Source organism: Xyrauchen texanus, chromosome 32 (genome assembly GCF_025860055.1).
Source record: "Xyrauchen texanus isolate HMW12.3.18 chromosome 32, RBS_HiC_50CHRs, whole genome shotgun sequence".
NCBI classification, from domain to species: domain Eukaryota; kingdom Metazoa; phylum Chordata; class Actinopteri; order Cypriniformes; family Catostomidae; genus Xyrauchen; species Xyrauchen texanus.
Genome location: NC_068307.1, coordinates 21,469,089 through 21,495,261, shown reverse-complemented (window position 1 = coordinate 21,495,261; position 26,173 = coordinate 21,469,089). Strand labels below are relative to the sequence as shown.

The 26,173-nt window shown below is 36.6% G+C and overlaps 1 protein-coding gene across 3 annotated transcripts; it reads right to left on the bottom strand.

Moving 5' to 3' along the window:
• Nucleotides 1-118: 118 nt before the first annotated feature.
• On the bottom strand, nt 119-26,173 carry LOC127626243 (DAZ-associated protein 1-like). Of its 3 annotated transcripts, XM_052101906.1 has the most exons (13): nt 26,037-26,119; nt 25,008-25,030; nt 24,760-24,800; nt 20,927-21,093; nt 20,735-20,800; nt 19,787-19,894; nt 19,552-19,600; nt 13,415-13,497; nt 10,022-10,175; nt 9,651-9,680; nt 7,290-7,442; nt 6,808-6,975; nt 119-1,520 (listed from the first exon to the last, which is right to left on the bottom strand). In XM_052101906.1, the coding sequence occupies exons 4-13, from the start codon at nt 21,038-21,040 to the stop codon at nt 1,348-1,350; spliced, it is 1,098 nt and encodes a 365-aa protein (XP_051957866.1). In that variant the 5' UTR covers nt 21,041-21,093; nt 24,760-24,800; nt 25,008-25,030; nt 26,037-26,119; the 3' UTR covers nt 119-1,347. The 3 variants fall into 3 exon arrangements, with proteins under 3 accessions (XP_051957866.1, XP_051957864.1, XP_051957865.1); XM_052101904.1 differs by lacking the exon at nt 25,008-25,030 and having other exon boundaries at nt 26,037-26,173; XM_052101905.1 differs by lacking the exon at nt 25,008-25,030 and having other exon boundaries at nt 1,344-1,524; nt 26,037-26,173.

Genomic DNA, 26,173 nt, shown 5'->3' with positions numbered 1-26,173 from the left:
AATTCCTACTTTGAATTAATTTTTTTTTTATTGCATCCGTGCAATTTATGACTAAAATTTATATTTCTTTTTACTTTTTTAATTGACCGTAAAGAACAGAAAGGACATTAAAATACACATTATTCAGAGAAAGTGGAGTGCGTGGATTTAATCTTTTATGGACACACATTACACGGAAGAAATGTTGTTTTAATCGCAAGCATTTTTCAACAAAACATTGTGATTGTCACGTATTCCAGTACTTACATTTCTAAAAGCTAAATTCAAGCACTTTAAGTACTTGAAGGACCTTGTGCAAAGCACAGCAGTGGTAAAATCAAGCTATATAGATTTAAATTTTTGATGGGTCATTTCCTTTATGGAAACATTACATGGACAGGAAACAATGTTGACAATTTTGAAAAATTTTGAGGTTTGCCTCGACATGGTAAATAATTTGTTTGGTTCACGATATATCAAAATTAAATATACCGTCCCATCCCAAACATTCATAACTTTTTACCTAAAATTCAAGTACATATGTCAACTACCAATAAATATACTTATTGTAATATAATTAAATACTGGGATAATGACAAACTATCTCAAATTGTGGACATTATACACCTTTTTCCATTCATAAAGAAAACAATTCCTGGTCTTTGAATTTGAACAAACAGATAAATTAAAGGCCTTTCACAGTCTCATTTCTGTGAATTTAAATGCCAACAGCCACCACAATGAACTTGCACAACGTTCATTTTCTTTAAATCATTTATTTCAAATAAACTCTCATTTTTTTTCTTTTTTGCATAAGTGCAAAGTGCACTAATAGCCACCTGAGGAAAGTCTACATCCTTAAATAATAATAAAAAGAAAATGTAAAAACAAGAAAAAAAAAAATTAAAACAAGCGCACATATAGAAGTACAAAATTCTTTAAAAAATTGCACAGTTTAGGTGTATAATAGACATTTGTAATCTATTTCAAACTTAAATAAATGGTAAAAGGCTTATAGAGTAAACAAAATTCACAAAATTGAAAATAAAAACATTTCCCCACTAACAGAATTAAAACTGATAATTGGGAGACCCTGTCACTGATGTCTGGTGCATCTGTTCTGTGCTGATGTTTTACCAGACAATCCAAATCTATTGCTAAATACTTCAGTAGTTAGTCCTACTAGAAAATATAGAAGAGTACGGTGGTCTCCTATTATCGGAGTAGAGCCCCTGTTTCACAATTTACACACAATAAACCTTGTATTTGCAATCTTCCGAAAGAAACAATCCCAAAATCCAGTTCAGTATGCGATTAAAACGTCTGTATCCCTGACGATGTGTATTGCAGTGGGGGTAGGACAGCAGCTCAGCGTCGGTAGGGGTGGAAGCCCTGTACATTGTGGTTCTGTCCTCGTCCAAAGCTGCCCACTGCCGGCTGGGCTGCTGACGAGGGTGCGGAGGGGGCTGCAGCGTATGAGGCAGTTTGCTGGCTGGGATCTGCAAAGCTATGACCAAAAGCACTCAGGTCCTGCCCATAACCTGTCTCAACAGACATGAAAACATGGGACAGTATATTAAACACCAGTAAGATGTTAGACGGAGGACAGAGTTTTCACCTTTCAAAACAAATGTCATGTACACACTGCAGCTAATTATGGATGCGTCACTCCGGTTCATACATACACAACTGCAAAATTCATTGTTGAAAAGTGACTACATAATACATGGATTTCATGAACATTCAGTTGAGAACTTGTCATTCATATTTAGATAACCTCAATTGACAGCATTTGTGGCATAATGTTGATTACCACAAAAAATTATATCAACTCGTCCCTCCATTTCTTAAAAAAAAAAAGAAAGAAAGAAGCAAAAATCAAGGTTACAGTGAGGCACTTACAATGAAGTGAACAAGGGCAATTTTGGAGGGTTTAAAGCTTATAACTTTATAAAAGCACTTACATTCTTCTGTTAAAACTTATATGTGATTTGAGCTGTAAAGTTGTTAAAATCATTGTTTTTACAGATGGTTTTGGATATAACTTTACATAGAAAAGGTTAGTAAACGCTTTTATCACACTAAATCATGTTATGACATCTTGTGGATATACTTTTACTGTAAATGCTAATAGTTATCTCAAAATAAAAAATAGTTTACTTGATCCAAGTTGTTTTCTATTCTTACTAGATTTAATAAAGTTACCGTTACTCTCTAAATCCTAAAGATGTCATTAATAAAAACATACAATGAAATAAACAATAAAAATGGCCTTAATTAAACAGTTCTTGGAATATCACATTTTGGATTTGCAACTCAAATATGTTTTTTTTAAGCTTTGTCTTCGATTACTACCATCTCAAAATTATCAAGTACAAAATTGTAGCTGTGTGGAATACCCATAAGCCCTTGCTCTTGAATTAATAATGGACAGTGCTGTGCAAAATGTTTAGGCACTTTTGAAAAACTTTCAAAGTGAGGATTTCTTAATATAAAATAATTACATAAATAGTTTTCATTAATTAATGTCATCCAAAGACCAGTAAACATAAAAAGCACTAAATTAATATTTGGTGTGAACACTTTTGCCTTTAAAACAGCACCAGTTCTCCTACTTACACCTGGACACAGTTTTTCTTTGTCATTGGCCGATAGGATGTTTAAAGCTTCTTGGAGAATTCGCCAAAGTTCTTTCATTTATTTAGGCTTTCTCAATTACTTCTGTCTTTTCATTTAATCCCAGACTGACCCGATGTTCAGTGCGGGGCTCTGTGAGGGCCATGCCAGCTGTTGCAGGACTCCCTGTTCTATTATTCTATTCTGTTCTATCTGCAAAAGGAATGTTTGGGAGTATAAAATGTATATTTCCTATTGACACACTAAAGTAGCAGCTATAAATAACCATCTTAAGACAAATGTTTTTGTGAAACATCTTATGTGCCCAAGACTTTTGCACAGTACTGTATGTTTGGTCAAAACAAGGGAACTTATGTAGGAAAATATTAATTGTTATTTAAAAATGTATATGGTTTTAATTCTTATGAATATTGTTGTTGTTTTGTTGTAGCTGGTTGATAGTTGTGATTTTTGTGAAGTCACCATTATTAGTTTCCACTGGTGAAGTTGGAGCCGGTTAAATTGAAAAATATTACAAACTAAGAAGGTGAATCCAATGTCCCATATGGCTAACCTAGATTCTAGTCATCTTTTCCCTTATACTGTATAATATCATGCTATAACTCAATTTAAATGTAATTAAATAAAAACAATGATACTTTAATCACAGATGAGTTCAGTTAAAAATATGTTCAGTTTAATTTTGCATACTTTTTCTAAGCAAGATCAACTAATTACATTTTACAGAGTGAGTATTTTCAAATTTAAGGATTGTGCCCAATTTACTTCCATTGTAATTGCTTCACTGTAACTCAGTGAATCCCGAACGGGTTACTGTTGAAATCTATAGCTGCAAGACGCCACACAGTTGCATAGGCTATCACTATATCAAGTTTTTAAGGGACTCCTGTATTCCGAAATGTGCAGTACGATCATTTTGAGGATTCACTCCAGTATTTAGTAAATGCAGCAAATCCTATCAGTGTGTACTTGGTCAAAGAATCTTTAATTACAAAGGAAAAACTCTAAACTGAACAGAAAACGTCTAAAAACGAAGGCAGGATGATAGACAAGTCATGAAAACACATTTAAAGCATTCGGGAACAACAAAATAAAAAATGGGCTTCTGAAGGCTACTGAAATAATGAGGCAGAGGCCAGCTTATTCAAAAGACTCGAAGATAAAAGTGGAAGGTTAGACACAAGTACAAATGAAGAGAAATTGGTTCTTTCAAAACAAACAAGCAAAGAAACAGTATTTCATTTTCAACTTTCACCAAATCCACTTTACTCAGGTGTGACTGTCACACACTTGCTTGAGGGGCATAAAATCCACAGAAAGCCAAGTAGAGAGACTATTAGATCATCCTTTTGGCAGCAAAGCAATGCAGTGACCAAGACACAGAAACAACAACAGAATTAAGCCATCAGTTGTGTCCAAATCGTAAACTACAGCTACTAGCCATACAAATTACATGCATAAATATAATTTAGAGCATTGTTTCCTAATCCTGGTCCTGGAAACTGACCAAGAGGCTAAACAAGATCTTGTTTAAATACCAATATTCATCTAATACCAAGATCAAATTAGACATGCAGCTTTTAAAGACTCTTAAATGACATGTAGCTGTATTTTAGTATATCTTATGGAAAACTGAAGCCTATTGTACATGCACTTGAATTTGAGATGCATGAAAGAAAACAGAACTGAGATGTTTGAAGCCTCATGAATCCATAGGCCATTCTATTGGGGTTGAGTGGTTGTAGGATGCAATTGCTCACCTACCTGCACTATATCCCTGCTCTTCCTGTACATAAGTGTGAGAAGGACGTGTTGGTCCGTAGGCAGAGGGGTTCTGAGGATAGTTACCCAAGCCTAGCAGGGAGATGAGGAGACCAGGTTGACTCAACCCAGAGACAATCTGACTTAACTACTATGTTAAAGCTCCTATTCATGTGAACACTGCCCTCTCCTGCTCTTAGAGCTCATGGACACAGCTGGTGGATGGATCGCCCCCTGCGCTGTTGCTAAATGAGTGTGTTTATCAGGCTGCTCACCCGTCGCGATGCTGATGAATGGAAGCCAAGCGAAGGAGTGACACACAGTGGCTGATGACACTTGTCTTGTAATGCTACCCATAAAACATACAACCCACACACAAGTGACTCAACCCCCACTCTAACATCCCACTTTATACACAGGCTACTTGTCTCCTTGTTTTAAATAATTTAGGTAATTCCAAACCTGCATGATTTTCCTATATCCATGAAACACAGAGAAATTCTGAAGAATGTTCAAACAGCTTTTTTCCCATACAGTGAAAGCATACATTAACCACGCCTGACAAGCTCAGAAAAGGACAAAAGTACCATAAAAGCGAATGATACATTTAGATTTTATAGCTTTGTGTGAAGAACAGACCTAAATGTAAGTAATTCACTGAAAATCCTGCCCTCCACCAAAGATCTCAAATGTCATTGAACGCTATTGAAGGACTACAGAACACTTGGAATATAGTGCAAGAGTTGTATGGACTTCTTCCTGGTACTTAAATGTATTTATTTTTTTGAGTTTGAGAGACATGCTCAATAGAGGTGTGAATTGTCACTGGCCGGTATCTCAGCGAGTAATGACGCAGACTACCACCTCTGGAGGCGCAAGTTCGAATCCAGGGCGTGCTGAGTGATTCCAAACAGGTCTCCTAAGCAACCAAATTGACCCGGTTGCTAGGAAGGGTATTGTCACATGGGGTAACCTCCTTGTGGTCGCTATAATGTGTGGTTTTTGCTCTCGGTGTGCCGCATGGTGAGTTGTGCGTGGATGCCTCGGAGAATATGGTGGGCCTCCACACGCACTACGTCTCTGCGGTAACGCACTCAACAAACCACGTGATGAGATGTGTGGATTGACGGTCTCAGACGTGGAGGCAACAGATATTCATCCTCCGCCACCTGGATTGAGGCAAGTCACTTCGCCTCCACATGGACTTAAGAATGCATTGGGAATTGGGCATTCCAAATTGGGGAGAAAATCAATGGGGACACATCATTATGTTCAGCAGATTTTTTCCATTCTGTGCAAATCTGCAATAACGGAAACAAGCCTGTTTTTCATGTTGTTTGTTGACATGTTATCATGGATAAACTCTCTCATTAATATGTGTGTGTGTGTGTGCTTGTGAATAAATTTTGTGATCATAGTTTAATTCGGGCATGGATGGTCGTGTGGTTGATATCTATATATCTAGTCTAGTTTGAAAACAGCTGTTTGGCATCAGTATGCACGTCCTTGGGTGTATATGTTTGTAGCATCTCTGTCTCTGGCATCCACCACACCGAATCTATCCTGAATATTTTGAGAATCGATTCAGAATCGCTGAAATTATTTTTTCCTCACACCCCCAATGTTCATCATGAACTTTCATTGTATGAAACTAAAAAAGCACCATGCTAATTCTTCAAAATGTCCCCTTTTGTGTTCCATGGAAGAAAGAAAGTCATATACAGTATGCATGTTGCATCAACGACACAATTTTCATTTTTGGATGAACTATTCCTTTAATGATATCCCATCCAGATAAAAGACTCTTATTCTCTTATTAGAATGACATCATAGTAAGGCTGGTATATTAGTTACACTGTGTCTAATATCTCGTTGTCCTCCTGGCTCTAGCTGTTCCTACAGACCCCTTATTTATCTCAATTTATTTCTGTAGTCAGTTCTATTTTCTATAGTTGAATACATTCTACAGATTTTCTCTGTATTTTGTCGCACCTGTGCCAAATGCAATTCCTTCTATATCTTATACTTGGCAAATTTCTAAAGTCAGTTAAGTTAACCTATGAAATCTCTCACATGCACTGCAATTTTACACATTCCCACCTGCCCACGCCAGGGCTTAAACATAATTTCAACCTTCCATAACAATGTACAGATTTCGGTAAATATCCTCTGTAAGTGTTGTTTGTGTTAAATGAGGAATCGTCTGAAAAAAAAAGCAGCATTGCAGTACAGGATGATCTAATTCACACATACCACAGGATAAACCTCCACAGACCACACAACAAAATCTACAAGTCTTGGTTAAGAGTAATTAGAGTGAGTGTCTATGTGTAAGCGTGATATGTGATGTCATCATGCCCGTTCAGCCATGTGAACAGGAAGCAGAGCCCCTCTGCAGTGGTTTGGTGCTATGTTTCAGTGAGCTCTTACCATACTGGCTGTAGGAGAAGTCTGGCTGTGCTTGGGCGGCTTTGCTCAGGTCCTGAGTGGGAGTTGTTGCCGGGGCAAAACCTAGATGTCCTGCCCCTGGTGTTGCGGAATGGGGAGGCACTCCCTGTGCTACAAACTGGTCACCTTGAGGTGTGCTAAAGCTATATCCTGTGTGCATAGAAACATAAGAAAAACAATGCCGAAATCATTACAATTCTATTTCAGTTTTTGAAAAGAATGCTGCATGTATATGAGGGGTGGGAATCAGCAGGGATTAAAGCTATGATATTGTATCAATATCTGTGATGTATTGCAATCTTTATCAATTGTTTCTCATTTCTCTGCATTGGACTTTGGTGCTTTGAGAAATTACATTCTTAGCTTGTTCTGACAATGTATTTCGGTCAGCTATAAATAAATGTCAAATTATTTTTCTCTCAAAAATATGTGAAAAATGTCAATAAAAATATTAACTCACTTACCAAACTGAGGCTGTGTGCTAAAGCCCTGTTGGGGATATCCCTGAGGTGCCCCGAATCCCCCTGTAGGTGGCGCTGTGACTATAAATGCATTAAATGGAGAGGGAGGATGTGTGGGTGCCCCTCGGCCAGCAGTTAAAGGAGGTCCATACCCAGCTGAGACATAGACATTTTTCAAAACTCACTTGAGCAATGAGATAAGGCCTTTTCACACCAAGTCTGATGCAACACCCGAGAATAAAAAATATTTAATGGAAAGTCCTATGCCAAACTCTTGTCATTCTCTTAAAAGTGTTTGGAGAACTGAATTTATTTTTTGGCATACAAACAACCAATAACATTTTTAAAAACGAAAACACTAGTGAAAAAAATTCTTGGCCAAAACCGAAAATGCTGGAACACTGGGCCGTATGCAGACGATTTTTACTTATTAAACACATACTTTGCAATTCACAAAACTATCGTATGGCTTCAAAGGATTATGAATATAATGCGCGAGTCATATGGACTACTTTAATGGTGCCTTTATGCTTCTTTAATGTTATATTGTAGCTTGATAGTAACAGTCATGTCACACAATACCAGAGCACTGGAAAACATTCGTCATTATTGCGCTAATTAACCAAGAAACTTCACTTCTGGGGGTGTGGACTTTAATGTCCAACAGAAACAATGCCTTTTCTCAATGTGAGGGTTTCTGTTACCAGATTTTAATGTAATAGTTTCTGTTAAAATTTTCAGCCAAGATATTCATCCTTTTTTTTTCTGTTTCAGCCGAAGAACCGAAAATAGGATTCGCCATTTCCATTTTCGGATAACAAATTTAGGTGGCCGAAATTTCAGTGCATCTCTACAAAAACTAATCGCCACAAATTTATTCATTTGTCATTACTGTGTTTCCACCACTAAATAAACTCATAGAGATGGTAAAAATGATGTGCTATAAATTCAGACTTGGTGGGAATATGCTAATAACATATAATAATAGCACTGGACATTAAACTATAGCTCCAAGGGCTGCACAATTAATCCAATAAATAATCAAGATTACAATTAAAGCTACCACACTTAACTAATGAGACTCGAAAAGTCTCAAATACCAAAAAATTAATAAAAAAAAACAAAATTCTAATTCTATTCTTTTGTATTCGTGCAGTGGTTAACCAATCACAGACATGTCTACATTACGGCTGGATATTTATATAGATTCCCTGATTCGAATCCGTTTCAAAAGCTCTTAATTTGATTACATTCAATATTGATCTATATGGGTAGATTTCTACTACAATGTCCATTTTGCTTACATATAAAAGGAACCTTAGAGGCAACCAATCTAGGTACAGTTGAAAAATATAAATTTTACAAATTATATTTTTTAACAGTAATGTTTCATCAAATTTGTCACATTTTAGCTTTTGAAAAATTTTCAAATTCAGAGTATTCCACCAATTGTCTTCAAATTGCAAATACTGTATTATGTTGCGTAGATATTTTTGTTACATATTTATTGTTTAGTTACATAATTTGTATTATTTGCAAGTATTTACATTGATATGTAAATCAATACGGTCTCTTTCAGACTCGCAGCATTAGCCAGTAAGCGCATATAATGAGAGAAACCGTGTGTGGTTTCTTTAGCGCATCCATGTGTGATTAGAATTAAATGTTGTTGTTTATTAACCAACAAATGACTGTAAAAAAACAGAAAGGGTATTAACATTTTTCAGTCACATATGGATTTGTGGATCTCGTCTTTGGACACACAGCGCGAGTTAAACCAAACTTTTAATTTCAACACACAGAGAAATGACCTTTGTGCTACTTCTCCACTATACAACTAAAAATGTCTATGATAAGCCACTGGCAAGTACATTTTCAGATTTTACTCACCAGATATATGGTGAGTGAAATCTGTAAATGTACTAGCCAGTGACTAATCATAGACATTTTTAGTCACATAGCATAAGATTTGGTTATAGAAGGTTGTCACATTCTTGGGTTGTCCCAAATCTTGGGATTTAAGAATCGATGTTGAGATTGTTCTATATTTTTACCCAGCCTAAATGTCTTTTGCCCACTTTTTGTGTGTACTTTATTCAAAATTTGAACAACAGAGGGCCAATGTGAAGATGATTGTCTTGATTTACTGATGTATGTATAAAGTAATTTAAGAACACAGATCTCTGTTTGTAGCCTAAATAATTAATATGGAATGCATATGCCCCACACAAAACAAGTGTTTTAATGTAAACTGTATTAATTGAAATTACAATATCAATGCAACTTTTTTCATAATCGTGCAGAACTAATAGCCCTAAATCAAACTGTAATAATACAAAAAACAAACAAACAAAAAAAACATACCAAGAGGTTGACCTGTAGACACCCAAACACCTGGAACAAAAAGATACATTTTAACTTACAACCACCAGACCATGCAACTATATTTGACTTCTCTCATATGCCAAATGAGAGCAAAGCCATAACAAGTTCAATTAAAGACATTCATATTTCTGGATTCACAACAGGCAGAGGGGTCTTATTTTGGGCAAACTCTGTGTGAAAACATTCGCTCCTGCACAGTGAACAAACCCTGTGTGGTTTTAGCCAGATGGCACAAACAGTGCAGCCAGACTTAAAGCAAAGCACAACAGATACCAGTTGGCTCTGGGTGTCATTTTTCAGGTTGGGACGTGCTATGCTCACACTGCGTTCTAGCCCGGCGTGTCACTCACCCTGAGGCCCGTAGCTCTGCTGCCAGCTCGGAGCTGGTTGTGCTGCCCAGCCATTGGCTGCACTTAAGATGGCTCGGGTCCCCCACTGATTAGCTCCCAGCTGACCGGAGGCGGGAGCATTGCTGTCCCGAGGCTCCGCCTTCTTCACTTCAACCTGCACAAAGGACAAGAGGTCGTAACTAGCGAGAGGAGAATTAACATACAGCCTACTTCCCCCACTCACCTATCAGAAACTTTAGCCCTCACCACAAAACAGATACTCTTTCTTAGGTCAAATGCAAGACCATAGTCCAGATGGAATGGAATATACTTTATAATCTTTTATTTGAGACAATTTTAACCAATGTTTCTGAGGTACTTGGGTATGAAAGGTACATTTAGGAGTTACAAAATGCACTACAACTCCATGGACCTTATCAGGAATAATGAATTCTGCTAAAACTTGAGAATAAGCATTACCATATTATTTTTCATTACCATAGACGTACCTAAAAAACACCATCCCTGCATTTATCTTATATCTCAGCTCTTTTATGTAGATATAAACTGCTGATAGAAAATGAAGACTTACCTTCCCCTGGCTAATGCTTAAGAAACTCTGGTTTAGATATGGCAATAGAATTATATGGGTCAATGATGTGTAAATGTATGATAATCTTGTAGTTTCACATAATTAACATGCAAATAATAACAAAGGAGAGAGAAAAGACTAATCAGAGATGAATCTTCATACTGTGTCAAATATAAAAATGAAATAACTCGATTTTTTTAATTTTCTGAAGAAGAAAAAAAAAAAAAAAAAAAACACCAAAAAGGTGCGCTTTCCCATGCAAAATTCGTTTTGCTTAATGGCCCAAAATTCAAAAGAGCCCACCCCAAAGTGTATAATATGGCTTGGCTCACTCCTTCAAAATGTATCCATTGCATTTTTGCCTGCCAAGAAAATAATTTAGTCTGAAAAAAGCCTCACGATTTTAGGTATCATTCATGTCTTTAGTACAAACGTGTTTGGCTACATGCCGTTAATGGTTTGGTGAATATATATAACAGTAACAAGTATAACAATAATAACAGTGGTAATTGCTTTAGTAAGCACCACAAATTATCCTAATTACCACCAATTATTAATCTTCCAATTAGGCCAATTACATACTTTAGTCACCTGCCACTCAGCTAAAAAAGAAAATTGGACAAAGACATAGTTTAACACACAGGAAAGTTCTACTTCAGTTGAAGTGGAGATCCAGAAATAGACATGAGACTCTAAAGGGGGTGAGTTATTGGGGTCACCTTGCATCAAGAGTGAGGGACGATATTTTTCCATTGGAAAGCAGCATAAATGTAACGACTCCCTTTTCTGCTTTCTCTACCTCTCTCGCTGTCGACCTAATTAGGTACAGTTTGAGCAAGTGGTCTGCAAACCCTCGAATAGGCAATGCAGCCCCCACCCCCTCACTCCTGTGGGCTTTACCTCTAAGAGTGATGGGAGGTCTTGCGCAAGTCTTCGAGTCCAACTGTGGAGCTGGGATTTGGTACAGAGTTTGATATGCTCCAGTTTCTAATTTTATAACATATAGCCCTAGCCCTCTACCCCCACCCCCAAGTCCAATCACAATAATGTCATGTGAAGAACAATAGCCCTGGTACCATAGCACCTGATTCCTTCAGGAACACTGGCACGAGTCAAGGAGAGCGTCAGAAGGCAAGAACAAACTCAATGTAGGACAGAAGCTACAGAGCAATTCTGGAGTCTTGAACAAACATCCTAAAAGTGGGTTTTCACTTTAAATCAGCACACATAACAGGGCACAAGAAAATGCCTCGGGCCTGCATGAAAACGCACAGGCCTGTATGATTCTCTCTACATTCAGTGCTTAAATCAATGCACTCTCAACTCATTATGTTGGTTTGACAAAGCCAAATTACTGTTATTGTACATGGTTTATGGTTTATATGTAGTTTTCCAAAAATCCCATGAATCATTCTGTCCATCAATTATGGTTTTCACACAACAGACTATCAAACTCTGAAAAATTCCAAAGATTTACACTGATTAAATTTTCAAATGGACCAGTACTACTTAAATTCAAGCTGTCAAAAAAAATCACCAGATTTTACCTACTTACTTATGCAATTTTCTAATCAGCCAATTGTAGTGAGCAGAATAGCACTGCAGTATGCACAACATATCGAACCTTGAGGTGGATGGGCTACAAAAGCAGAAGACCATGTCGGGCACTTTGTTAGGACCATAGTGTTCCTAATAAAATGCTCAGTGAGTGTACATAACCACATTATGGGAACATCTATCCATTCATTCATCTGTTTGTCTTACTGTAATGTCTGTATAGCCATAAAAAAAAAAATTGTTTCAACTTTCAGTCAAGGCTTTATCAAGTCAATATCAAAGTTTGTCATTTCAAATTTTACCCATCTAGTTGTCATGTTGCATCACTTAAAATGGCTATTCGTGAAAATATGAAAGAATTGCTAATATTATATTGTCAGATCACATTAAGTCAACCAACCTCAAACCAATCATGTTGGGACTGATATTATTACCAAGTCTAGCTGGTGAGGTGAGATAACATATCATGCTTGTTCAGTTTTGCACTATCCCTTGAAACGGGCTTGAAACTAAATGCAGGTATCAGACAATAATCTTACGCTACAGGGGCAACATTTGGTACCCACCCAAAACCCATTTGGAATTGAATGTCTAATGGACACAGTATGGAGATTCTAATGCTGAGGTCACTTAATTGAGATTTCTCTTTGCCTTCTTGGAAATACAGAACTCAAATAGTAAGTGACCTGACTGAAACCAAATGAATAACCTGATTAAGAAAAAATATATACACAAAAACAAATAAAAAGGAAACTGACCAGTTCTTTAGGCGAGTGCTTTTATAACTTCAACTCTTTATAGTTTGCTTGGTATCTATGTAGTACCCAAGTAATCATTCAATAGAAAATGATTTAATTGAACCTCATTTAAATTTATCTCAATAAACCATTTTATACAGCACTACAGCACCTAAAAAAGCAGTCCAAATGAACCAAGCCTTGGGCGACTAACATGGTCAGAAGTGTGCATTCTAAGTAAGAGAAACTTATAAAAGAACATCTTAAACGTTTTAGGACTATCCTGAAGCTCAGACTTTTTTAGGACAAGTCTGACAAATAAAACACAGAAAATTTGTGTTAAATATTTTCTAAACTTGTGGTTTGGGCCTTGTGGAACACAGGGAAAGAAATAACCAATCATGTTTTCTTTTTGTGGAAAAACTCCCTTTTGAATTTTAAATGTCAAATTAAATGTCAATTCTCAAATGTTCGGTCGCCCAAGCTTTAGTTTCTGTTTTAGGGGAAAATAAAACTACAACTACACACTTTTTTGCCCATGATGTCGTGAAAATGCATGTTGACAGCCTGGTCCACTGATTGTTCAGCCTCGAAAGTAATAAATCCAAAACCTATCCAACGACCAAAAGTCAATAAAGCAGCAGGGTGTTGACAGAACAGCTAGAAGAACATAAGAGGGATGGGGTGGGGGGGTAACCGAGGTTCAGATGACATCACGCCCGGGTCACCAGGAAAGGTGACAGGTGGGGTCCGAAAGGACAGATGTGTTATGTATGACTTTTGCTCTCTTTAATACTTTAGCCCTGAACATATTTAATGATTAACAGCCATAGAAGGCATCTGATAACTAAAGTCAGTATGATCTATGTAGCCTTAAAGGAATAGTTCATCCAAAAATGAAAATTCTCTCATCATTTACAGCTAGATGCCATCCCTGATGAGTATGACTTTCTTTCAAATTAAGATTTTTTAGAAGAATATTTCAGCTCTGTAGGTCCATGCAATGCAAGTGAATGGTGCCCAGAACTTGGTTCTGTCTACCATTCACTTGCATTGTATGGACCAACAGAGCTGAGATATTCTTCTAAAAGTCTTAATTTGTGTTCCGCTGCAGAAAAAAAGTCATACACATCTGGGATGCCATGAGGGTAAATAAATGATGAAAATTTTCAGTTTTGGATAAACTATCCCTATAATGGTAAACTATACCTTTAAGGATCTTTGACAATGTAATTGGCAATGTCAAATTATGGATTAAAGAATGGATTCTAAATATCTCTGCCTTTTTAACAGTTTCATCCGAACCCCCCCCACCCCACCCCCACCTTACACAATAAATGCGAGCAGCAACCACAATTATCAGTGCATAACAAGAATGATTATTAAATTACAGGCTTTTACTGTTTTTCTCAAAGCCTCCCAAAATGACAAAGTACTCTGGGCAAACCAAAAGAACAGATCATTGCAAACAAAAGCACCACTAGGATATAAGGATATCTGTGAAACGTTTAATACAGCCCAGTTTCTCATTTGGTGTAACCCCAGTTAATGCTCGATTTGCGAGACCTGCATTTTATAAGACTTGGGGACAGAGAAACAGAAAGCTACTGCGTGCACCCACGCATGCAGGGGTCGTGAAGACAGAAAAATTAAAGCGCCACTAGATTCCAAGGTCACTTATGCGATAAGATGAGCCGCAGCTGAGTTTAGTTGCACCAGATCCACCAGTGTGAACTAGTTTCTGTTTGAACTGATAACTGTGGCAGAACTGGGCTGCGAAAATCTCCACTTTGGGATCTAACCTGATTCCAATTGTGTGTCCTTTGAGACTGAAGGGATCTAAGAATTTGTACATTATATGGAGCAGAACCATCTAAATGAGGACTAAACATACCCAACATGCCCTTCATCATCAGGTCTGGTTTCATTAAAGAAAGTTCCCAGTTATACAGGCTTCTAAAAAGTTCTGAAATGTTATGGCCTCTTGCCTGTTACAGATAGAAGTCCTGCATATGTGAAGCAATTGAGTTTAACAGCTAGACAGTATATAATTACTACAGGTAAACTAAAAACTAGAAATAGAATCAATCTCTTTATAAAATGTCAATTAAAAAACATTTTTAGCCATTTGACAATATTGAATATTTATCTCAGTATTTTGTATTTGCTATAAAATGGTTTAGAAGGAGCCACTATTTCAACCAAACCTTCACATTTTGAAGGTTTAAGGCAAGAAGTAATGTACAGTAAAAATGTATTAATAAATGATCAAGCTTTATGAAACTTAATTGCCAAATAATGAAGTGCATTCAAATCACACCCTAAAATTACACCATTGATTGAACCAATGTTGCGGTGTCAGGCTGGTGTGTGTTTCCCAAAAGCATTGTTAGCCAACTATGGTCGCAAGATCCATCGTTACCAACACAGTTAAACGATGTTGGTAACAATGTTTCCGAAACCATAGCTCCAACAAACATTTGCAAACAGCATCACAAATTTATGTGACGACTATATCATTGAATCCATATATATTTTTTATTCTGTTAAGACTTTGACTCCGTTTACATGCAATTAAGAAAAACGCTTATTCAGTTTTTTTTTGAGAAAGTAGAGTTCTGAAATGTCACATAGATGTGGATGCAGCCGTTTTAGTGATTAAAATGCATTAACACAGCTTATGTGTCCATGTTAAAGCATACTGATAAGTGAAGTTCTTATATGTTTTTGAAGATTACGCATGTGCGTATGTGCTCAAGTGCATCGGAGGATCCCCGAAGATGTACTATTGCAGCGAAATCATCTGTCACATTACAGTGCACGCAGCTTTAACGCATTATACAGCTTTCTGGTGTATGTGTAAATGAGCTATTTTAATTTGATATCTGCAGAAGTTATTACTCCACTCCCTGCTTAACCTCATTAATGAAAGCTCTCTGTATTTTGTATTTGTTTAGAATGATGGATGTGCGACACAGTTAATACAGTTTTGGGAACAGTTGTGATATCGCCACAATGTCTCTGCATATTAAGCTGGGATACGAGAAAGATTTTTTACATTGAAAAAAAAAAATACACACATCAGCTTTAATTTTACATCGCCAACAAAATCATCGCAAATATATAGCAAATATTTCATATATCTTTCAGCCATAATAATTATTTTGTTAAGAAGAGTAAAATGCCAACAGAGTTGAACTATTTTATGTAATTTAGTGAAATGAAAGTAGTAAACTGGACAAGCCACCACCTTTAGCTGGCCACAAATGTAAGCATTAACTGTGTACACCAGAGAAACAGGCATGAGTTTTTCACACCAGGCCTTAATCTGTGTGGTGCCACTATCTGTATAGTATCCTACAGGAAAGAACAAACATATCTCAGGAAAAATGTTAATGCATTCAAACACTTAACAAGGATAATAGGGACATAAAAAGAAAGAAAGAGAAGGCTTACTTAATATACTACATTGCGAAAAACACTCATTTTGTAGATTAATTAAATGTAAATGTACATTAAAATAAACTTATTCAATGACTAAATGTTAATAGAAATGATGTAACGTGATTAGAAAATTCATAAGGCAGTTTCAGATGTTCACATGTCAAACTATTCCACATCACCAAAGAGAGTGAAATGTAAAAAGCATTTCAGTTTGAAGAGTGAAAGCAAAAGAGACAGCTCTGTGCTGCCTATGCACAATCCTATTGAGAAAAAAAAAGTACCCTTCACTAAGCCCCATCTTCTTTTAAAAAATTTTGCCAATTACCTTTTAGTCTAAGGAAGTCTCGCCTGTATGTGTTTTGATAGATTTAAACTAGAAATTAAGCAAAACTTTGTTAAAACGTTGGTACCAGGACACTAATCATTGTTGGGTGTGATCTAATTACAAAGTTACTAGTTACAATTACTGTAATCCACAACATTATTCTAATTACATCTTTCTTCAAAGTAATGTAACATGACATTTGAAAATCTCGTAATAAGATTACAGTTACTTAATTCACTTTCAATTAAGTTAATTACTTATAAACACAATCCTTTGGTTGCATCTTTCTAAAATAACATTATTTAGGTAGAATACATTTAAAAAATGAAACACGTTCACATGTACGTCTGTTTGTGAATCTGTAAAAGTTGAAGGTTGTGTGCCCCCAAAAAAGTGTGGTGCTGAGTTTGAATTCGATGAGTGTGAACTTTTCTGTGAAAAATTGTTTTAGAAAGTAACTTAAAATTTAAGCAGTAATGTGATTACTTTTCCTACGAAGTAATCTGTAAAGTAATTTGATTACAATATATATTAGATACTTTACTAAGATACATTGAGTATCTTACCAAACACTGCTTATACTATTGACATGAGGTACACTGTAAAGGATATAGCAGTCATTTTTTTTCTCCAAAACTTTTAAATAATAGTTATAATAATGCTGTGGATTAAACTGTCAGCCCTTATTCCCAAATGAACATGTATAATATCAGTAAGGATCCCTGCTATAAGGTAGATTAACATTCATTAATTTACGTATTGTATCAGATAATATGTATTGTATTAGATAGAGCTAATAATATATATATATATATATATATATATATATATATATATATATATATATATATATATATATATATATATATATATATATATATATATATATATACACACACACTCACCTAAAGGATTATTAGGAACACCTGTTCAATTTCTCATTAATGCAATTATCTAATCAACCAATCACATGGCAGTTGCTTCAATGCATTTAGTGGTGTGGTCCTGGTCAAGACAATCTCCTGAACTCAAAACTGATTTAAGCAATTTTGAGCGTGGCATGGTTGTTGGTGCCAGACAGGCCGGTCTGAGTATTTCACAATCTGCTCAGTTACTGGGATTTTCACGCACAACCATTTATAGGGTTTACAAAGAATGGTGTGAAAAGGGAAAAACATCCAGTATGCGGCAGTCCTGTGGGCGAAAATGCCTTGTTGATGCTAGAGGTCAGAGGATAATGGGCCGACTGATTCAAGCTGATAGAAGAGCAACTTTGCCTGAAATAACCACTCGTTACAACCGAGGTATGCAGCAAAGCATTTGTGAAGCCACAACACGCACAACCTTGAGGCGGTAGGGCTACAACAGCAGAAGACCCCAACGGGTACCACTCATCTCCACTACAAATAGGAAAAAGAGGCTACAATTTGCAAGAGCTCACCAAAATTGGACAGTTGAAGACTGGAAAAATGTTGCCTGGTCTGATGAGTCTCGATTTCTGTTGAGACATTCAGATGGTAGAGTCAGAATTTGGCGTAAACAGAATGAGAACATGGATCCATCATGCCTTGTTACCACTGTGCAGGCTGGTGGTGGTGGTGTAATGGTGTGGGGGATGTTTTCTTGGCCCCTTAGTGCCAATTGGGCATCGTTTAAATGCCACGGGCTACATGAGCATTGTTTCTGACCATGTCCATCCCTTTATGGCCATCATGTACCCATCCTCTGATGGCTACTTCCAGCAGGATAATGCACGATGTCACAAAGCTCGAATCATTTCAAATTGGTTTCTTGAACATGACAATGAGTTCACTGTACTAAAATGGCCCCCACAGTCACCAGATCTCAACCCAATAGAGCATCTTTGGGATGTGGTGGAACGGGAGCTTCGTGCCCTGGATGTGCATCCCACAAATCTCCATCAACTGCAAGATGCTATCCTATCAATATGGGCCAACATTTCTAAAGAATACTTTCAGCACCTTGTTGGATCAATGCCATGTAGAATTAAGGCAGTTCTAAAGGCGAAAGGGGGTCAAACACAGTATTAGTATGGTGTTCCTAATAATCCTTTAGGTGAGTGTATATATATATATATATATATATATATGTAGGCATAAAGATTCCATAGTGAGTATTTTGTAAAAACATTAGGAACAGTTCTAATCACTTTCACTAATATTAGCAGTTGTAATCACTACCAACTGAAGCTCTTCTCTTTTCAATTGTCTGTGATAATTGTTTGCATGATTCTGCTTAGCGGTGTCCAATATTTAAGCTTGTTACTGTGTAAATGAAAAACAGAAAGTACAAATTATTTGCAACATTACACTTCATGAATGACATCCGTTCAATTTGTACCACTTTATGAACATCAATTATCAATTCATTCCTATGGGACATTCTGTGGCAACAGTAACCAAGTGGGGTGGGGCTTAGAAAAAGGTCAAAACACTGTATAGAAATTAATTGTAAAAATGAAATAGAAGTTTTTAGTTCTTCAGTCAAATTGGTTGGCTTTTTTCACATTAAATACTGCAACTAGACTGGGTCATGACCAGTCAGTTTTCAGCAGGTGCTGATTGGCAAATAAAAAGGTGACTTTTGAAAGTGGCAGGCATGCTGCTTACTACTGTGTTGAAGCTTTAAGACAAAAAGCAGATGTTAAATAAGCTGAACTGACCAAGTGGCGTGTTCAATGCAAATGTCTGCATGTCATGTGGATGCTTCTGATTTGCCTTGCCGCCACGCAAGAGATGAGACGCGCCAAACCAACATCACACACACGAGAGGGATGGATGGCCTGTGTGATGTTCTCTTCTCTTTGGGTGGAAATAGTTTGTCATGAGTGTGAGTTGAGAGACTAAATGGGAGGAAAACTTATTGTGTGGATTACCTCGAGGCCTCTGTTTCTCTGCATCATAGATCATTACCACCTCTGTGACCTTCAAAGGGAGAACAGGATAGAATAAAAAAGATGTCAAAAATGCATGACTTTAATTCCTCTGACATGATTACAAAATCTTTATGGAATTTGTATGGTGATTTACGCCACTTGTGTGGGATTGTACTGGGGTGAACACCATCTAATTGAAGACAAACAGTAATTTTAGCATTTGTGTCCATCTCACCACTCCAAATCTGTTGAAATATTCCCTGAGTTCAGCTTCTCCGCAATTATGAGGAATTCCACCCACAAATATCTTCTTAGATTTATTGCTGTCACTTTTGCTTCCTTTCTAAAACACAAAAAACAAGTTATTTTTAGCAGAAGATTGTAAGCACTGGAGAATTACAACAATTAATCTTAACAGGATAGTTCACCCAAAAATGAAGATTTTGTATTATATACTCATCCTCATGTTGTTCCAAACCTGTATGAAATTCTTTCTTCTGTGAAACACAAAAGGAGATATTAGTCTGAAAGGCAGCCTCAGTCACAATTCACCTTCATTGTATGGAAGAAAAAGATGCAATGAAAGTGAACGGTGATTGAGACGATCATACTGCCTAACATCTTTTGTGTTTCACAGAATAAAGAAACTCATAACAACATAAGGGTGAGTAAAACATGACAGAATTTGAATTTCTGTGTGGACTATCCTTTTAAAGGTAAACCATGTAATTTCATCAAACAGAATTGCAAAAATATTTTGTTGTTTTTTTGCCTCTTGAACACATCCCCCCTTCTCCACTGTACTGTTTGTCTCCATGGACAAACACAAAGTCCTGCCACCATGTCAGACAGGTTGGTTTCTCAAACAAACGGAGCAATGTTTTGACATTGCTTACAGTTTTCGGGGGGAATCAACCTAAAAATACTTATAGTTGTCTCTGCATATTAAACTACGATAGGAGAAACTCTTCTAACATACAAAAATTACACACATCACCTTTCATTTTAGCCAGGTAGCTTGAATTGAAATGCCTGGACTAATATGAAAATATTTTTACAGCATCTTCCCAAGACTGAAATGAAAATCATTTACCCACATGATAACTGCAGTTTCCAGACTGAATTATCTTTGATTTGAATAAAAAATTTCACGTGTCTTGGCTTTACATTCTGGAATTCTTACCCAGCCATCTTTTGCCCGAGTCTTTTCAGGCTGCATACCTCTAGGCGTACATGGTTTTGGATCAATCTGTAAGAATAAAGAAAAAAAAAAAAACTTTTAGGCTAAATCAAACCAGCATACCATAAATGTGTGATGCAATGACCATAAATAAGCAAAATATTTTAACTTCTAAAAATTGAACTGGCTCCTCACATTTCTACCATCCAAGTTATGAGGTTTGGTGTCCAGGACAGTCCGTATGCAGTTGGGGTCTTTAAACTTCACAAAGCCGAAGCCCCTGGACTGATTTGTGCTTTTATCTTTCATGATGACACAATCCACAACCTCTCCATACTGACAAAAGTAGTTTCGTAATGTCTCTATCAAAACAAAGAAAGGCATGATCATTGATTGGAAAAAAAGCCTTTCAAAACCCTTTGCCAATTGCCAATGCTTAAGAGCTGCACTGAAACATTCCTCAACATCACAACCTCAACAGCTCAGTGCACAATGCAGCTCAGCTACGGCACTCTTCAAAAACAAGCCTATGCATTTTTTTTTTATAACAGCCAATTAAATGAGCCCATCAACAAAGCACTCAGCATACAAGTCAATTACAGAGACCATGTGTGTTTTTGTGTGCATTAGTAACCAGAGATTCAATGTAATCTATGTTAGCTAAAGAACTAGTTCACCCAAACATGAAAATTCTCTCATCATTCTCTCATGACCCTCTGCCATGCCAGATGTGTGACTTTCTTCTGCAAAACACAAAAGAACATTTTTAGAAGAATACCTCAGCACCGTAGGTTCAGACAATACAAGTAGATGGTTTGCAAAATGTTGAAGCTCCAAAAAGCACATAAAAGCAGCATAAAAGTAATCCATATGACGTGTGTTTTAATCCATGTCTTCAGAAGCAATCCAATTAGTTTTGGGTGAGAATAGGCCAAAATATAACTACCTTTTCACAATAAATCTTGACATCAGCACTTTCCTCCGCAATCATGATTTCAAGCTCGACTATACTTCCTAGCAACATCTAGCGCTCTGCGCATGCATCAAGCACTAGGAAGTGTAATTGAGCTTGAAATCATGATCATGCCATAAGACTGCTATGGCAAGATGTACAGTGAAAAAGGAGTTCAATTTTGATCTGTTCTCACCCAAGATTGATTAGTTTCAGAAGACATTAAACAACTTGAGTCTAATGGATTAGTTTTATGCTACCTTTATTTGTTCTTTGGAGCTTCAAAGTTTTGTTCACTTCACTTGTATTTTATGGACCTACAGAGCTGAGATATTCTTCTAAAAATCTTTGTTTGTGTTCTGCAGAAGAAAGTCATACACATCTAGGATGGTATGAGTGTTAGTAAATGATGAGAGAATGTATTATTTTTGGGTAAACTATCACTTAAAGCAAAATGAGATGCATATATATATATATATATATATATATATATATATATATATATATATATATATATGCAGCCAAAAGTTTGGAATAACATAAAAATGTAGATGATTCGGAAGGAAATTGGTACTTTAATTCACCAAAGTGCCATTCAACTGAGCACAAAGTACAGTCAGGACATTACTGATGTAAAAACGATCACTATTTAAAAAAAAGTATTTTTTGATTAAATCTAGACAGGCCCCATTTCCAGCAGCCATCACTCCAACAGCTTATCATTGAGTAAACATGCTAAATTGCTAATTTGGTACTACAAAATCACTTGCCATTATATCAAACACAGTTCAAAGCTATTTGGTTTGTTAAATGAAGCTTAAAATTGTCTTTGTGTTTGTTTTTGTGTTATAAATTTAATTCAGCATTTGGACTAACATTTGGTACAAAGGTCAACATTCAGAAACCAAAATTAACAATGCTATAAAATAAGGACATGACAGACATTACATAAAACATAATATGTGCTATTTCTACTCAAAAATGCAAAAACAGAAAGACTTGTAATGGTATACAGCAGTGGTTCTTAACCTTTTTTTGATGAACTCCCCACCTACTTCATTACCCCAAATTATGTGTTTCCAAAATAAATAAATAAAATACAAAACCCAATATTTGTATTATTTGCTTAATTTGCTCGATGCATTGCATAATTAATAGTTCTGTTAATAAAAAGTCCAATCATTTTGCAGATTTTTTCCCACTAAAATGCTAATTATACATTACAGATTAGATTTTTTATTGCATGTATATGTAAATTTACTGGTATGAACAACAGTAAATTTATCTATAACATCTATAAAAAGTAAAAAGTTAACACCTAATTTATATCTCTTGAACTTTCTGAAGGCAAACAAAACCAGTTATATTTTCTTACACTGAAACAAAAATATTTTAGGATTTAAACATTTCTATTTCATCTAAAAAAAAATATTGTATATGCCCTTATGAAAATTTAAAAAAAAATTTGGTTTAACAGTGGTATTTGTAACAAGACCATATTTTAGTAAGCACATGGAAGCATGGATCTTCTTCACTACTGTGGTTAGATGTAACATGATTTCTATAAAACAAATTATATCATTTTTGTAATTACAGTAGGCCTACTCTAAACACATGTAAAAACACTAAATACAAAATGTAAACATTTAAAAGTTGTAACAAAATATATTATATTCCCACACTCCCCTGATGTAGACTATGACAAATTTTATAGAGTTGAAGTAGTGATATGATAATATGTATTATCAATCTATTTCTTCCTAAAGTATAGTTTGTATTTCTGTGCCGAATTCAAATAGTTTCCGTGTCTTGCACCGTGCATCTCACTGGTTCTCGCAGCGCTGCAATGATTAGAAGTGCACGTTTAAGAGCTCAAGGCCAGTCTGTGAGTAAAAACGTACCTGCTTTGCACTCGTACTGCTCTTTCCATTGAGCCGTATCCACCTACAGAGTCATACAGGTGCAATAGCGGAAGTTATGACTTTCCCTGTCTATTTCACCCTGCTAAACCAGATACGTCAGATCTCTAGACTTCAGAATCAGATGAGCCGCAGCACAAATGCATACTAACCCATATAATAGAGTCTAGATAAACATTTTAATGCAAAAAGGAACTTGACAGTAGATTTGATTAACAAATGCCCCCCTCTCTACTAATTTACACTCAGTACCCCCCTGGCATCCTTTGAACGCCCACTGGGGGGTGGTACCGCCCAGTTGAGAACCCCTGGTATATAAACTTGAAGTACATGCTTTAGTGCATGCACTACTTAAAAGTGCACTCAGTCATTCTTATCCAATATACTTTTTGTCAAATTCTGCAAATATCTCCTCACAATCCACTAGCTCTCAGTTCTGTGGGTTGGCTGAAAAAAAATCTAGTATTTGTACACAACCCTGGCATGGAAATTGTGACAAAAATAAAGTGGATCATAACGACCACACAACACTACTACAGCTAGTCAGCAACAGGCGGTGGTTCTTGCATGTGCACAGGATGGGGGGTGGGGGCAGAGTGAGAGGGAAATTCATTAGAAGAGCAAGGGCAAATCTGGCTGATGCTAACTTTCTAAACTCCAAGGAGGACAAATTGCTGAGAAACAGACCAAGAGAAAAAGGTCAGACAAATAGAATCTAAAAAAGAAGGATTATGATACATCGATGGCTAGGAGCCACATCAACATAAGTGAGGCTTTTCAGCAGTGGAGAGACCTCCGAGAGGTTAAAGTCTTGAAGACAGATGCAGAAGTTGCTCTTTTTCTTCTTGATAGGTGGGTAACATCAATTTAGCTATGTTTCACAGAACACATATGCTGTTGTTGAGATGTTAGATTCAGTATCAGAAGAGTTGTGTGTTTGGATCTGGTGTGCGTAAAACCACCTTGCATACATGAATTTGGGGGGCAGAGCTTCCAAAGGAGCACTGAAGGGAGGGGTGTGTTGTTTTGGCAGTTCAGTTCGAATATCAATATTCGTGTTTCTCAGGAATCGCTGAGAGCACCTTTAAGAACAAGGCAACTAAATAACTAATGTTGCTCTATAAAACTAAGAAAATTAACATTACAGTTCAACTCACCCTGGGTGGTGCTCCAATCCAATCCACCCACAAAAAGCTTCCTGCAACACAAAGATGAGAGAATGTCATAATGCATGTGTGTTTACTCAGAAAGGAACATAAATCATGGTGAAGAAGGATAAGAAGATTGTCCTGGTATTCATTGCCTAAAATGACTGAGTTATCTGTGAATGGATGATCAGAACCCACTCATCCATCCAACAAACCTAACCAGCTCCGAACCCACCTCTAACTCTATCAAATCTTACCTGCCAAAGTAAACTTCTGCTAGCTGGGACATGGAAAGACACTGTGCATGAATGCTACTCTCTCATGACACGATTATAATCTTCTAGTAAGTAAAAGAGAACAATACAAGACAGCAGTTTGATGATGAAGCTTAAAGGAATGTTCCATATTCAACACAAGTTAAGCTCAATCGACAGCATTTGTGGCATAATGTTGATTACTACAAAAATAATTTATGTTTATAAGAAAAAAATATATATAATCACAAAACGTAAACATTATTCAAAACAAGGTATTACCGGCGTAATGGCGTTTAGCATATTGCATTGTTTGCAGGCGTTTCGTCGTCATGGCAACGAAGTTGTTAAATTTTAGACATACATAAATATTATTTTACCTGGATAAGGTTACGAAGCAATTTTATCACAATAAACACATATTAACACCTATCATTTTTACGCATTGTGGCTATATTTTGGAAGTATTTTAATGTTTATGGACTGGCCCCATTCACTGCCATTGTAAAATTTAAATAAAAGCGGGACGTGTCGAAATGCTTTGTGTGTTGTAAACAACATTAAGCCACAAATTCTGTAGCAATACAAGAATCCAGTTTGACTACTCAATTAGTCATTATACAACTTAAAACGTAAAAGATGAGCCTCTAGTTTTATTATAAAATGACAGCATGAACGATATATTCAAGCCTACAATTTGATTTAAAAAATAAAATAAAATAAAAAAAACTTATAGCGTGACCAAAAGAGCCTCCAGTTTGATATCGTCAGCTTTGACACCCGATTCTTCGAAATCAATCTCTCTGTCTGTGTCGTCAGTAAAGCATATAATCTGTTTGATTAACCGAAAACATGTCCGATGTTCCCTTGTTTCTTGTAAAATTGAAGTTTACTGGTTCACGAGTGTGAGTTGCGGAGCCCGGCGGGCTGGTATCTGCTGTACCCCGGGCCGCCCTCAGTGCAACTCTCCCGGCTGCAGCAGAGTCGGTGCAGTGTATCCAAACGCTTTCCATATAACCCAGTGTGTCTTACCCGATTTCATCTCCAGCTAAGTTGCTGTTCATCTCCGTGTCGAGGTTTGTTGACGGGAGTGCTGACATGGATCCTCTCTCTCGGTCTCCTGCCGGTCTCCGTCGCATGGGAAGGTCACACTCCGCTTTCGGTTCAAA